At 36.6% G+C, this 14,049-nt stretch overlaps 1 protein-coding gene across 2 annotated transcripts in view; it reads left to right on the forward strand.

The window, feature by feature from the left end:
* Positions 1-3,177: 3,177 nt before the first annotated feature.
* Positions 3,178-14,049, forward strand: part of SLC1A3 (solute carrier family 1 member 3) — a 35,338-nt gene continuing 24,466 nt past the window's right edge. The window contains exons 1-2 of one of the 2 annotated variants that reach the window (XM_039347906.1): positions 3,178-3,459; positions 4,859-5,156. In XM_039347906.1, coding sequence (XP_039203840.1) covers positions 4,976-5,156 — 181 coding nt within the window. In that variant the 5' untranslated portion in view covers positions 3,178-3,459; positions 4,859-4,975. Of the gene's footprint in view, positions 3,460-3,578; positions 3,825-4,858; positions 5,157-14,049 lie in introns of those variants that run through there. The other variant, XM_039347907.1, reaches the window with a different exon arrangement.

Here is a 14,049-nt window from a genome sequence, read left to right on the forward strand (position 1 = left end):
AGGGAGATGTTAGATTAGAGATCCTAGCATGCATTAAATAGTGTAAGCATGCTTGGAATAGAATTGGACATTGGTAGTGCTTGCAGTATGTTGACAAAAATATGTCAAAACTGATTACAGGTAGTTTTTGACTTATGACTAGTCACTAAATGAACTGTTATAAGTTGAGGACTGGCTGTAATTTTGTCCTTGCTGTTAGCAGAGCATATGACATGCGGCATAGGTGTGAAAATATACAAGTCTTGCTTATGATGATGTTAGAAGTGGGTTTGTCAGGGATGATGTGAATGTATATTTTCGATTTAGATAATGCCTTGTTTTGGCTGAGAACCCAAATTATTTCCAGTTGCTAGGAGCAATACTATTGTGAGGAATCTGGATCTGAAAATCAAGGTGATGATGATGATGATGATGATGATGATATCCCTTCAGTTGTGTCTGACTTTTGGCTATTGATGAAAGTTTTTGGATTAATAATGACAATGAGTGATGGCAATGCATATATAAATGGCAAAAATCTAGTACAAGTAGATGAATGTGTATAATTTGGTAGAATATTAATAAACATTGGGAAATGGATAAAAATGAAAGTGTGCAAATTTATTTATTCATTTATTAAATTTATATACCATCCATCTCACTATCAAGTGATTTTGGATGGCTTACAACATCATAAAGACAGGAATATAAAAACATTAAAATATCAAAACATTAAAATTAGCAAAAAAAAATCACTAAATTAAGAACCAGTTCAGGAGTGGGATAGAGGTGGGATCTTCATCTAATCCACTAGCAACTTCTAGCATGGAATGACCCATCATATATATGCCTTTTCTAGTGGTAAAGCTCTAGAGCAGGGGTGTCAAACTCACAACATCACGTGACATGTCGCAACGTATTACAACTTTTTTGCCATTGCTGGCAATGGGGTGGGCGTGGTTTTACTATGATGCATCCAGCCTACAGGCCAGCAGTTTGACACCCCTGCTGTACAGGCCACAAAAGGGGCGATTTTAACATGCTGTCAATCATGGCAAACAAGGATCAGATCCTGTTAGGTTTATCCTATAGCTTCTGTTTCCCACCCCTTTTCAGTTTTGAAATTTTAACATTTAGAAATTTGCTGTCTTCATTGAATTGTTAGATGGTGACAAAACATGAGAATCTCTTTTCTCCAGCAAACTTTGATGTCATGCCCTTTAGGATTTGACTTTATGAAGGTTCATGTATTTCTAATAATACTAAATCCATGAAACCTATGATTTGCAATTTTATAAAGATCTAGAGAAAGTGTACTGCTGCACAGGATGCAAGTAGCACTGTATTAGTGACCCTTCATTTTTGTTTTTCATCGTATGTGAGAAGAAATTTATATAACAAAAGTACGACTTTCTTCCCAGCAAAGAAAAAGAAACAATTGTTTATATTCTTAACATTTTACTCTTGTTAGTGGCTTAAACCCTTTTTTACTTAAGTGAGTTGAGAGACTTTCAGCTTGCCCAATTTCTAATGTTCTTTTATTCATCTCCATTGTAAGCATTGTGTGCCCTGCTGCTGCTGAGAGTAATGGAAAAGAGGGTCTCCAGTAGCCCAAATGGTGATGTGGCATGTAGGGAGGTATGGGAGAACCCTGAGGAGCAGGTCAGCAATGTCCATCAGTTCCTTGTAAAGTAAAGCTAGGAACCTAACCCAGAGAGTTCTCTTCCTGGTCCACTTCACATTGGGACAACCATGTGTGTCCAGTCTCCCCTGGTGCTGACTTCCCAACTGCCTCTTCCCATGTGTGTTCCTTATCCCTAGGGCAGGGGTAGGCAACCTTGGCTCTTTTATGACTCGTGGACTTCAACTCCCAGAATTCCTGAGCCAGCCATGCTGGCTCAGGAATTCTGGGAGTTGAAGTCCACAAATCATAAAGGAGCTAAGGTTGCCTACCCCTGCCCTAGGGGAATAAGTCACTGACTGATGAAGCCAGACCTGAATTTCACTTTCAGAAATAATTCTCCTTCATTGGTATCAGAAATAATTGTCCAATATGTTTCAGCTTCTTGGTAGGGATATGAATATTTGAATTATTGTGTCTGCGCCTTTCTCTTTCTCTACCACAATTCATTATCAAAGATATTGCTTACTTTCAAAATAAGCAATGCTTAAGACATCCCTCCATTCTAAATAGAGGGTCCCAGAAAAGAAACTTGGAATTCCAGTTTCAGAATTTAGTTTATCTCAACTGCTAGCCAAAAAAAGGGGGGGGGTCAAACATCACAAGCTGCAGGAAAGGCCCACACAATAGGTTCATGGTTATTACGTCCTTTGTAATCCTCCTCCCAACATTACCCAGCCTGCAGCCAGAGCCAGCCTGTGGGTGGGCTAGTTATTGGCAGGATGATTGTCTTATGCCAAGTCAAATTTTAAGCTATCACTCAAAACATTATTGCCATTTTTAACATTCTAGTTGCATGAGATTTCACTCCGTCCCTCCCAGTTCCTGGTCAATCCCTTGCTCCCCCAAAGGGCTTTAGCTCAGTTAATTTAGGTCAGTTAATACAAACAGGCAATGCATGTGTTTCCCAGTTCTCCTGGTAAAAAAGCAAAGGTTTCATCCCAGTACCTGGGGTGCTTTTTAAAATGCACCTTTGGATTCTGGTAAGTGGATATTATAAAGAGAGAAGTTGAGGCATCCACTTTTTCTCATTATCTTCTAGGACTTTGACAGTAAAAGTTTAACAAGATTTCAAGTTACTTCTGAAAGCTTTAAAGAGAGAGAGAACAAGCTTTCTAAAGAAAGGGGAAGAATTATCCCGGGTCAAGTTCAATCTTTTCTAGCTAGTGCTCCCCTCAAGTATTGAGAAGCTGAAGAGGGGCAAGTTCTCAAGAAGCTCCCAAAACATTTGTTATGGAGAATAATAGGCCAATCTCAGGATATGTCACATCCCTGTCCAGAGAGCTTTGGAGTCTAAAGAAGGAAGTACGCTCGTACAGCCTTCGCTTCTGTTCCCTAAAGAGGGTAGATAATCAGCTTCAAATGAACGGGATTCTCGCCTGCCACGTCCAGCCAGAAACGGCGGACTCGGGAGGACGATGCGTGCCTGCCTTGGCCATCCTCGCCGCATCAGCTGAATAGACCAAGCGTGAAAGTGGGCTAAAGAGGGGGAAGGACAAAGAAAGCTGCCCGCTTCCAGGGTACCCACGCTCATCAATATTCCCAACGCTCAACTATCATCGTCCCCCTCTTCCCGAACACACGTTTTACTGTTCTGCGTGTGCCCCCCTCCCCTTGGCTTGGTAGACTCCTCCCCTTTCCTTAACTCGCTGCGATTTGCCAGCGGAGTACACGCTTTTTCTCAACTTCGTCTCCCTTTACTTTATTGTCACACACCACCCCCCTTTTATCTCATTGGTATCTTCTGGGGAACCTTACCTTTGCCCATTTGCCCCTCGGAGGACTCCAATTTTGAAGAGGTGGGTGCGCTTATTAATTTCAAGTCTGTGTGTTCCTTTCTTCGGTTTTCTTCTTCTTTTTTTCCCTACCCGGTTAGATGAGAGCACACCTTGACGTTGACTTGTTTCCTTTTCTCGGGATTTAAAAGAAAATGAGAAGGAGGGTGGGAAGAGAACTTTTAATGCTCCGGATCTGGGACGTGGGGAGAGATTGAATATCTGGGTTGAGTTGGGTTTTTTTAAAAGCAAATGTTCATTACGCTTTATACTAAAATTATACATTTATACAATGATGGATAGACTGTGGGATTTTCCCGCCTGCGATCTGAAGTGGGTAGAAATGAATATTTAATCCCACGGGCGAAACAAAAGGATTTGATTTTTGAGTGAGTGCGCTTTATTAAAATTCTCTTATTTTTAGGAGTTTGAGAAAAAAAAAAGAACAGGATTGTTGAGTGAAGAGTGAAATGCATAACTCGGTGTAGATATTATCATTTCTGATCTGTTAGAATATTTACTGAGGGAGATTTAAGCAGCTATTAGCAGTAATTTTCAACTGTTTCAGCTGCGGCACAATATTGAATATAGCAATAGTTCTGTAGCATGTCAGAAAATTATTAATTGTGTATAGATACTGACTTGAGGGGAAATTCTACATCTTTTACTGTTATACACTTAAGAGTTAGGAAATAAGACAAAAATCTAGTGGTACACTAGAAATACATTTGTGACATACCTGCTATTGAACGTATTAAAGAGGAATCTCTGACAGTGAAAGTGAACTTGATTTAAATCAATGAGTTTTTTAAAAAGTCTGTAGACACTGCATTGGATGTGTGACTTGTGAGATTTGGTTTATTGTGATTTACAATAAAGATGTAGCCTCCTTTATAAACACTTGTACTAAAAATGCCACTTTAAATTCTTAGTTGCCCTGGTGAATTAGTAAAATAACTACAACATAAATCTGGGACAGGAATGCATCTCAGAAGTTCTTCTAAAGTAGCTGAACATGTCAGGTGTGATATACGCCATGATGTATGCCATGATTGTTTAACTTTTCTTTTAGCCCACATGTCTTATATATTAATGGGAATTAGTCCTTTCTTCAGTGATGCAGTATAAAACGGGCACATATTGCCAATATCATTTTTCCAGATTCATCATAATAAGCTCACTATTCTTTGATTTTGATTTCCATCCATACCGTTATCATCAGCAAGTCAATATTATGTAATTTTTGGCCTTTTCAATGGATAGTTATTAAAAAGTTAACTTCCAATAAGTATGAAATTTGCTTATTAATATCTATATTTTAAGTAGTCTATTTTTAAGAATGTTATTACAGAACATGATTTTGCTTTAAAAATGTAGCTAACTATAGATTAAACTCACATTCTTTTTATTTTTTTCTCTGTAGGTCTTATCCCTGGTAAAAAATATTTTTTTAATTCAATTTTTTTCCCCTTCTTATTACTGGGAAGATTTTTAAGAACACAAAAAAGTAAGGGGGATTTTTTTTATTCCTGAGAGAGAAATGTCTAAAGTTAACGGTGAAGACACAAGATCGGGGAATAGGATGGAGCGCTTCCAGCAAGGGGTCCGGAAACGTACTCTTATGGCAAAAAAGAAGGTTCAAAACATCACAAAGGAAGATGTTAAAAGTTATTTACTGAGAAATTTTTTTGTGCTTTTCACTATCATTGCTGTCATTGTGGGTGAGTAATTTGATCAAGACCAGAATCTTGAAAATTTTGTTTGGACAAGATTATTGCTGTTCACTTCTTTACCTTGCTGAGAATATATTTGTTGCTCCAAAAAATTTTTAGTCTTCATGTTGGATAAGCCGTGGAGAAATATTTCCCTTTTTCACAGTTGTAGTGCTACCTGCCATTACATATCCTATCAGTTCAGAAAGTTTAAGAAAGAAATTTCTTAAGCTGTTTTAAGCCTCCAATTTTTTGAGTAATTCCTAAATTCAAATGTTCATTGCAGTATCTCTTGATACTTATTAGAAATCAAAGAAAATCATCTACAATCTTAGCCCATTCTCTATTTATTTTCCATCAATTCCAAGCTATAAAAATTAGACACATCAAAGATCATAATATCAGTTATGAACAATAACAAACATAGGAATAAGAATTTCAACTGCAGCATTTAGTTCTCTTTCTCTTTTTTAAGGGAGTTGAACTTGTGCCTTCAAGGTCATGTCTCACATATTCTACTCCTGTCATTCAATCATTGATGGAAGATTTACCTGGCAAAAATAAAATTAGGGGATTTGGTTCCATATTGTTTCCAAAGTGGATTACTATAGAACAATGTTAGCTGTGTAGGTTTAATATTCCAAATATTTCTTAGTTCAAAAGGAAAAAGATTGGTTTGGGAAGACTTTGTAGCAACCTGAATCTAAAGACATGTGCAACTTGTTCTGTGTGTCAAGAACGTGGGTTTGTGTTTTCAATGCACTGGATTTTCTATTTGCTGGTTTGCAAATGCTTTGATTTTTCTAAACAATTTTTTTGACAAGGGTAAGGTAGGCATTGAGATGACGATGGTGGTGGGGGTGGTGATGATGATGGTGATGGTGGTGATGATGATGATGAGTTTTCCCTTCAACAGATAAATAGTTGGCATCTTTTTTCATTCAGGATTGCATGTGTTCAACTCACATTGGGCACAGCTAAAGAATTTCTTGAACTTTAGTCATTGGGCTTTGCTTTGCAAAAGAAAGTATTTTTATAAGAAGAAAAAAATAAACCATGTGAAGGAAAGTATTTGGATAAACAAAAATAATTTCTATGATGTATAGTCATAATCTTTATTTTATTTAAAGGGAGTATCAGGTACTTAGATAACATTAAAAACAAGGAAAGAATGTTTGCTTATTGTAATCAAAGGAATCATAATCCACCGTATGAAAAGGACTTTAGAACTATTTCCCTAGAGATTTACAGGAAAAGAAACCTGGGTGAGCATTTTGGGGAGAAGATGCTCAAAACATTATGGTACAGGGTTTCAAAATCATTTTCCAGGAGCTCCTACTACTTGCAGCTTTTACTTAAGCTTACATCGTTGCAGGGTTTTTATAGTTTGTTGGGATGTGAATGCCTACTGCATAAGCCCCACTGAAAAGAACTGGGAACATGCAAGAGAACGGTCTTCATGTGTATGTTACATTCCTCTCACTTGGATGTACAATCTAGTAAGTACAGCAGAAACTGGGAAGTTCACCTAAACACATCACTTCCAACTGCATACAGTGGAAGTGGATCTGACAAGAAATGAGGCACCTAATTATTACTAGTAATAATTAGTAAGCAAGCAAGCACAGTCTTAAGCAAAAACTTTTCTTTGCATCTTTATCATTATACCAATATGAGTCCCAAGAGGAGACTTATGTCGTGAGGTCATAATCTGGTATTTCTAAAAGCAGTCTAGGAGTAACATGATTTCAAATGGGATTTATTCCCAAGTGGACATATGTATGACTCCATGCATGAGAAATATATTCTGTTCTAGAAACTATCAGAAAGCATCTGTTTTATTCTTTGACTCAATATTTTAGTAAGCCCTCGTTGCATTTACATTTTAAGAGTGGAATTTTTTTTAGGGTAAGGGATTGATTAGGCTTAGAATTATGCTGAATGTAACACTTTTAGATGCTTCTCTAAATATAATTAATGGACAATTAATTTGATTATATTGAAAAATAATTCTCTAAGGATCCATTGTTGTGAAACAATTATGGAAACAATTCCAAGGAACTGTTTTGCTGTGCAATTTGAATTGATTACAAAATCAGATCAGATATGAGAGATTTAGCTTCACAAGCTTTGAAGCAGCAGCACAAATTATGGGTATAACTTCAGTGAGAAAAACTGTGACTGCCTTCATAGTATTAGAAAAAGGAAGTAGACTGAATAGCAGAACACATGCATTTATTTCAATGTTACTAGGATCTAAATCATCTATTTGAGGTGACAATCAAACTTGAAACTGTGATCATGTTGCCTCAGTTAAAAAAAAGCTAAAAGACTTTCCCATTTAAAGTAGTAAAGAGGAGATTTCTCCTTGAATATTATTTCAACAAAATTAATGAAGAAATGAATACCATGATAAGAAAAACAAAGTTTACATGTATACATAGCATTTGGCTAGGTAGAAAACATTTCAGAGGAGTTGCTGTTCCCTACTTTTTTTTTTCAGTTGTATCTGGCAAAATATGAAATTTACAGTCTGAAAATGTAAAAAAAAAAACCTCCAGTGAAAGAATGTATTTTGAAATGGCAGTTACAAGAGATCAATTTTAGAAATTTAGTAAATTGGAAATGTTCATTTCTTGGTTTGCTGAAATGAAATGATGTTGATAGAATTGTAGATTTTAGAATACATTTTCAGAGGTATCTTTTCAAATAGTTTATAGGAATATGGAATTTGAGTAACATAAATTTTATGAGTAAACACACAGCAGTGCAGCATGCATGCATGTGTGTGTGCATGTAAAAATGACAGATATGGATGTGAGAATACACACACACAAACCACATATAAGCAGTTTGGGGAATGGTGGATGTGTTCATTTTACAGAGGAACACATTTAAATGGCTGAACTTGGGAAAAGAGCATTTGAAAAAGCAAATCTAATGACTAAACCTGAATGTAAGTGGTCCTTAAAGAGAAGTATTGCAGTTGTTTAAAGAGTTGATAATAAAAGTTCCATTCTATGATGACTGTGATGAAGGCTAGCAGCCTAAAATTAAATATTTATTGGGGCAGTCCTCGTTGCAATTGCTATTGGTGCATCTATTGTATTCTTACTGAACTAACTTTCATTAACTTTCACTCTGGACAAAAATGGTAGAGCAGAACTTAAGAACATATGGAATGCCTGTCAATTCCTTGTTAACTTTGGATTTCGTACAGGCCAAATATCTGGTGTTGCAAAAATTGTGGATGGCATTGAATATCAATTTTAAGCCAGCTCATTCTCTTATAACCTTAGAAATACACTAGGTGCAGAAATGCTGACAACCTGCGAGCATTTCTATGCCTTTTCTTCTTCTGGTTTAAGGAGGATTTTTCATACCCAGATATAACATCCTTCCATCGGTGCTACTGTCTGGCAGGTAGGCCAATATGTCCCTGTCTCAGTGCACTTGCCCTTTTGATTCTGGGGAAATTGACACAACTCAACATGTTCTTTTTTATTGTAACTTTTATAAGGATCTCCTAAAGGGTATCATAACCCCTCTTTTACTAAGTACGCTTGGGAGAATGGACAATTTTTATACCATGAAACGTAAACCCTGAAATTGCCTACAAAGTGGTCAAATTTAAAACGAATTAAAATAAGACCACAACTAACATGAAACATAAATGGACAGTCCTTTTTCTTTCTTTCCTTTTAACTGTTTGATTTTATCAGGTTGTATCTATTGTTGATCTCTGAGCATAAATCATTTGATTTAGAACTAACTGATATAAAGCAGGTCAAGGGTAGGAGGCAAATCTCCCATGACATCAGAATTCAACTAGTAAATGTAAATTAGCAAGAAATATTGCCTACCCTATAAGTATAGTAGAACAACATCATCATACTAGAACAAAGTGTGTAGTATAATATTAGCCCTTATATCAGAAATAAGCTCAAGGTGATTCAGTGGGATATAGCAGGCTTATCCAGCTTGGTTCCCTGCAGATGAATGGTAAATGTAACAGTACTCCAAACCAACAATTGGCCTTCAGCAGATTGCCAGGTTATGAAAACTGAAAATAAATACATTGCAGACAAAATAGCTGGTGCTGCAGTTACAGTACAATCCTTGATAAGGTGATCCAAGATTTAACATGTGTAAAACAGTGATCTATAGTTATTAAACTGTGTGGTTATGACAATCAGTTAAATTAAATTATAGTCTCCGCTTTGAAAAATATCTCAAGTTCAACTAACAATCTATGAACGTTTCTCATGCTGCTTTTATTATTTTATCTGGAATATATGACGCTGAAATGGGAAGGGTTTAAAAAGTGAACTGAAAGACTTGCTTTAATGTAGGATCCAGTGTTTAGGAGAAGACTTTCTTGGACTGATCCTGATCCTATTTTAACACCACTCCTGATCTGAGCAGTAGCACAGGCCCTTAAGTGTCTCAGGCAAACTTTCTCTTGCAAATGTCTAAAATATAGCATTCTTGTTCAGATACAGTGCTCTGCCAATATATTAGTTGGCTTTAATTAGCTGTGGAAAGCAAGAAAGCCAGCAGGAGCTTACATTCAGAGTACTGATTATAGAAAAATTATCTACTTCTGCCAGAGAACAGAAATATTCTCCCATATATACATTACAAAAAAAAGAACAATCAGTCAAGAACACGCCACAGACTAGCCCTTGGTAGAGCAGCTATGAAGGTCTTGGAAGATATTCAAATGTCATGTGTCTAATTCTACAATGGTCAAAATTGTGCAAGCGATTGTATTACCTGTGACACTCTATGGAAGCAAAAGTTGGCAGGATAGGAAGAATATTGACACTTTTGAACTTGGGTATTGAAGGAGACTCCTGACAATTCCATGGACAGCCAGGAAAGTAATCCAGTGGATCATTGAACAAATCAACAGAGTTCTCATTCAAAGTCCAAATGACCAGGTCAAATTATCCTACTTCAGATATACTAGGTGAAGACCCATCTCTCTGAAAAAGGCTGTAATGCTGGGAAAGTTGGAAGGAAAGAGAAGACGAGAATGATCAGCAGCAAGGTGAATTGACTGTGGGGATGCTACAACAGTTGCAACTTCAAGGACTATTTTCATTATTTTTTGATTGCTCCAAACTTTCCATCTTCTACCGCTTAAGGTAACATGTTCACACTGTCCAGTGATAGGATTCGTCTGCTTTGTTACAGAGTCTGTCTTAATCCTACCATATCTTAGCTGTTCTGAACCACCTTTTCCATTCAAATTCAAAGTACTACATAGTTGTAATATTTGAAGTCTCAGAAATTAGACCAAATGATGGGGCAGCAGGCATGCAGGCATATTTCATGCTGACCTCAATTCTCAATTAGGTAAAAAGTGGTGTGATACACATTGCACAGTTGTCCTTCCTTTTAAAATGTTTATTTAGAGGAAAATTTAAAAGACCAACCTGGATTGGAAACACCAAATCTAAGTGTATGTAGCCTGTACTTTTGTTCTCTCTACCCTCAAAGCATTTGTTTAGAAAAATTGACCTCCTTCTGGTCTAGTAGATGGCCGCAGCCCAAGTCTTCCTTTGGAAATGTGCCACTTTCCCAAGAAAGACAAAGACAAACTAGTGTAACCAGTGTATCCTGAGGAGTTGGAACTAAAGAAGTTGAAGGGAATCAACATCATTAGTTGCCTTCTAGTAAATAGAACTTTTGTAAGTGAGATTTTCAATTACGGTAAACATTTATGGAAGCGCCCATCCCATTATACCTCAAAAAAATTGTTCCTGCTTACTTTCATCCATTGAAAAATTCTTCATATAATGAGTTTCTTCCTAATTCCTAAACCTATCCTAAAGCTAGGTTTCTTGCCCAAAGGACATATATTATCCTCTATGACTCTAGTTCCTGTCTGTTTCTTCTCTGTTTAGCTTCTTCTTGTGCTTTCCAACCTAACTTCCAATGTAGTTTTCTCTTGCCTTGTCGATGGGAAGAAACATATATGCTTTAGGAGCATGAGCAGTTCAACATTGTGTTTTCAGATTAAAGCAGGGGTTCTCAACCTTGGCAACTTTAAGTCTTGTGGACTTCAACTCCTAGAATTCCTCAGCCAGCTTTGCTGGCTGAGGAATTCTGGGAGTTGAAGTCCACAAGTCTTAAAGTTGTCAAGGTTGAGAACCCCTGGATTAAATGCTTCCCCTTATGTGTGGCTTAAGAACCCTGTAAACCCCCTAAAAGCATGATCAGATGTAGTTGAGAAGGGAAATCAAAGAAAAATTAATATTATTAACCACCTTGGGAAGTTGAAACCAAATTCCAAAAAAAAGGCCTTGCTTTAATGTCAAAGAAACTATATAAATATATAACCAGAGTCTCCCTTGAATTGAGAGCATCTGTACTTTTTGAAGAAGTAAAAAAAAAAAGCATTGGAACCTCTGAATTTGGGGAAACAGAGCACCCTTTATCCAATCTTGTATTTTCTTTGCTGAGGATAATAGGAATTATCATCACCTGAGAATATGACTAGCATAACCAACCACTACAAATACAAGTAAGGTTGAAAATGATTACACATGCATGGAATCCATTGTGTAATGGAAGCATTACACTGGGTTTCTTGGGTAAGTGAAATAATGTATCTTCATGTTACCATGTTTACTTTTCTGTTTGCTAGATTCCAGGTGATCTGTGAACTTAGACATTTCTTTGTAGATATTTCTTTCATTCACTCAGTAAATAAGTAAATATTTATGCCATTGTTCCACAAACAGGTTACTGAAATATGGATTTTGTTGTTTCCATTTATGAGTTGCAAGATAGACTTTGGCCCTGAACAAAATAATTAGTAATTTAAAAATAATTTTAAAAATAATATACTGAAGGTAGCTGGTTGCAACCAACCTTGTTGCAGACTATAAAGAGAGGGAAGAGAGGGAAGCAGGCTATGAAGAGAAAGGAAAGGATCCCAAATGCTTTTTTATTGGTATCTGGATTTTCTCCCTCTTTCTTTTGTTTGTGTTGTAACCAAAGAGGAAAAAGATTGCATGGCATATGTCTCTATGAACTAAAAATTCTGGCTTAATAAAATCAGGATATAAACAATTCATATACAGCCAAGTTGCCTCCTTGTTTTGTGACCAGCCAACAGGCTAGGATTTGGTAATAAGGACAACTAGAATTTCACATCAGAACTGTGGTGAAATAGTAACAAACCCAGATGTGTAAAACTGATTTCTGATTGTTTGTATGCAAGTGCTTAACTGAGTTCTGGGCTCACCACAGCATAAGAAACTACAGTACAATAAGTGATGTACTTTAGTTTAATAACTACCTTTGCAGAATGTGGTGTAGAGTGACTGCATACCAGTTATTTGTATAGATCTTGGTTTATTGTAATAATGAATTAAAATTGGGAAAACATCAACTTGGCCTATTATACTGTCAGAGAAATATAGTATTATAAGATAAGCTCAAATGTAGTTAAATATAAAATACTGTATGAAATTCTAGATTTGTCATCAAATGAAAAATGCTGCAAAGTATAGATCTAGAATCATCCTCAGTAGAATGTTATTATGGGCCTATTATATTTTAGGTTCAACAAAACATTTTATAGAGTACTCCATGCCATTTTTCTTATCAAGCTATTCAAGTACAGGCTGGCTGATGTGACAGTTTATTATCAAAAACCATATTCTCAAGAATCATATTCAGAGTACTCATCAATAGCCAATCATCAAACCATAGAGAAGTATTGAGATGCCTCAAGATTCAGTCATGACACTCTACTCATCAATAGTTTGATTAGTGCCTTGGATGAAAAGAACATTAATTTTATTAGAACAAAAGAAAATCAACATTGGAATAGATAACTAATACCCTGGAAGAAAAAAATAAAAGTCAAGATAATTTTGGTAGGCTAAAGAAATTAGATGAAAATAATAGAGTGAACTTAAACATGATAAATGCAAAATTATTCAAATAGGGAATATTTAACTGCACAGATATAACGTGGTAAGATACCAAGATTAACAATAGTATATGCAGAAATAATCTTGCACTGAGTGGATAAAAAGACCAAATGAGTTACCCTTGAGAGATATGGTTGCAAACAGTAGTAGTTTCTAATCAAGGGGGTAATAATATCACATTCTCACTGTCTATGGAGATTCTCAGTCATCCAGGTCATGGTTGTCCCAAAAGTGCTTTTTTTCAAAAGGCAACTGGACTTTATTTTTCCTTGAAGACGTTTTACTTCCTATCCAAGAAGCTTCTTCAGTTTAGTTCAAGGAAAAACAAAGTGTAGTTGCCTTTGAAAAAGTAACATTGGGACACCACATTCCCACATTAAGCCTTCCTTGTTTCAGAGCACCACTTGTTAGAAAGGTTTCAGACAAACTGGAACTGGTGCTCCTGACCCATTCCCCAATGGCAACTGAAATTTATTTTATTTTTTATTTTTATTTTTAAAATTTATAAGCCGCCCCACTCCCAGGACTCTGGGCGGCTAACAATAAAAAACACATAAAACATAACAAAACAACAATACAAAAACAATCATCCAAGGGTAAGGTTTTATAAACCCCAGGCCTGCCGGAAAAGCCAAGTCTTAAGTAGCTTACGGAAGACCAACAGGGTGGGAGTGGTCCTAATCTCCGGAGGGAGCTGATTCCAAAGTGTGGGTGCCATCACAGAGAAGGCCCTCCTCCGCAGCCCCGCCAAATGGCACTGCTTGGCCGACGGGGCCTGAAGGAGGCCCAGCCTGTGGGATCTAACCGGACGTAGGGAACTATGAGGTAGTAGGCGGTCTCACAAATAGCCTGGCCCTGAGCCATATTTAAATGGAATTCAATCAGTTTTAGCTCTTTGACAAAGTTAAAGCTTTTGAATTTGTTAAGTGAGAATTAAGTTTTGGAATGAG

Source organism: Crotalus tigris, unplaced genomic scaffold, assembly GCF_016545835.1.
Source record: "Crotalus tigris isolate CLP2741 ecotype Arizona unplaced genomic scaffold, ASM1654583v1 scf7180000018103.2265978, whole genome shotgun sequence".
Lineage (NCBI taxonomy): Eukaryota > Metazoa > Chordata > Lepidosauria > Squamata > Viperidae > Crotalus > Crotalus tigris.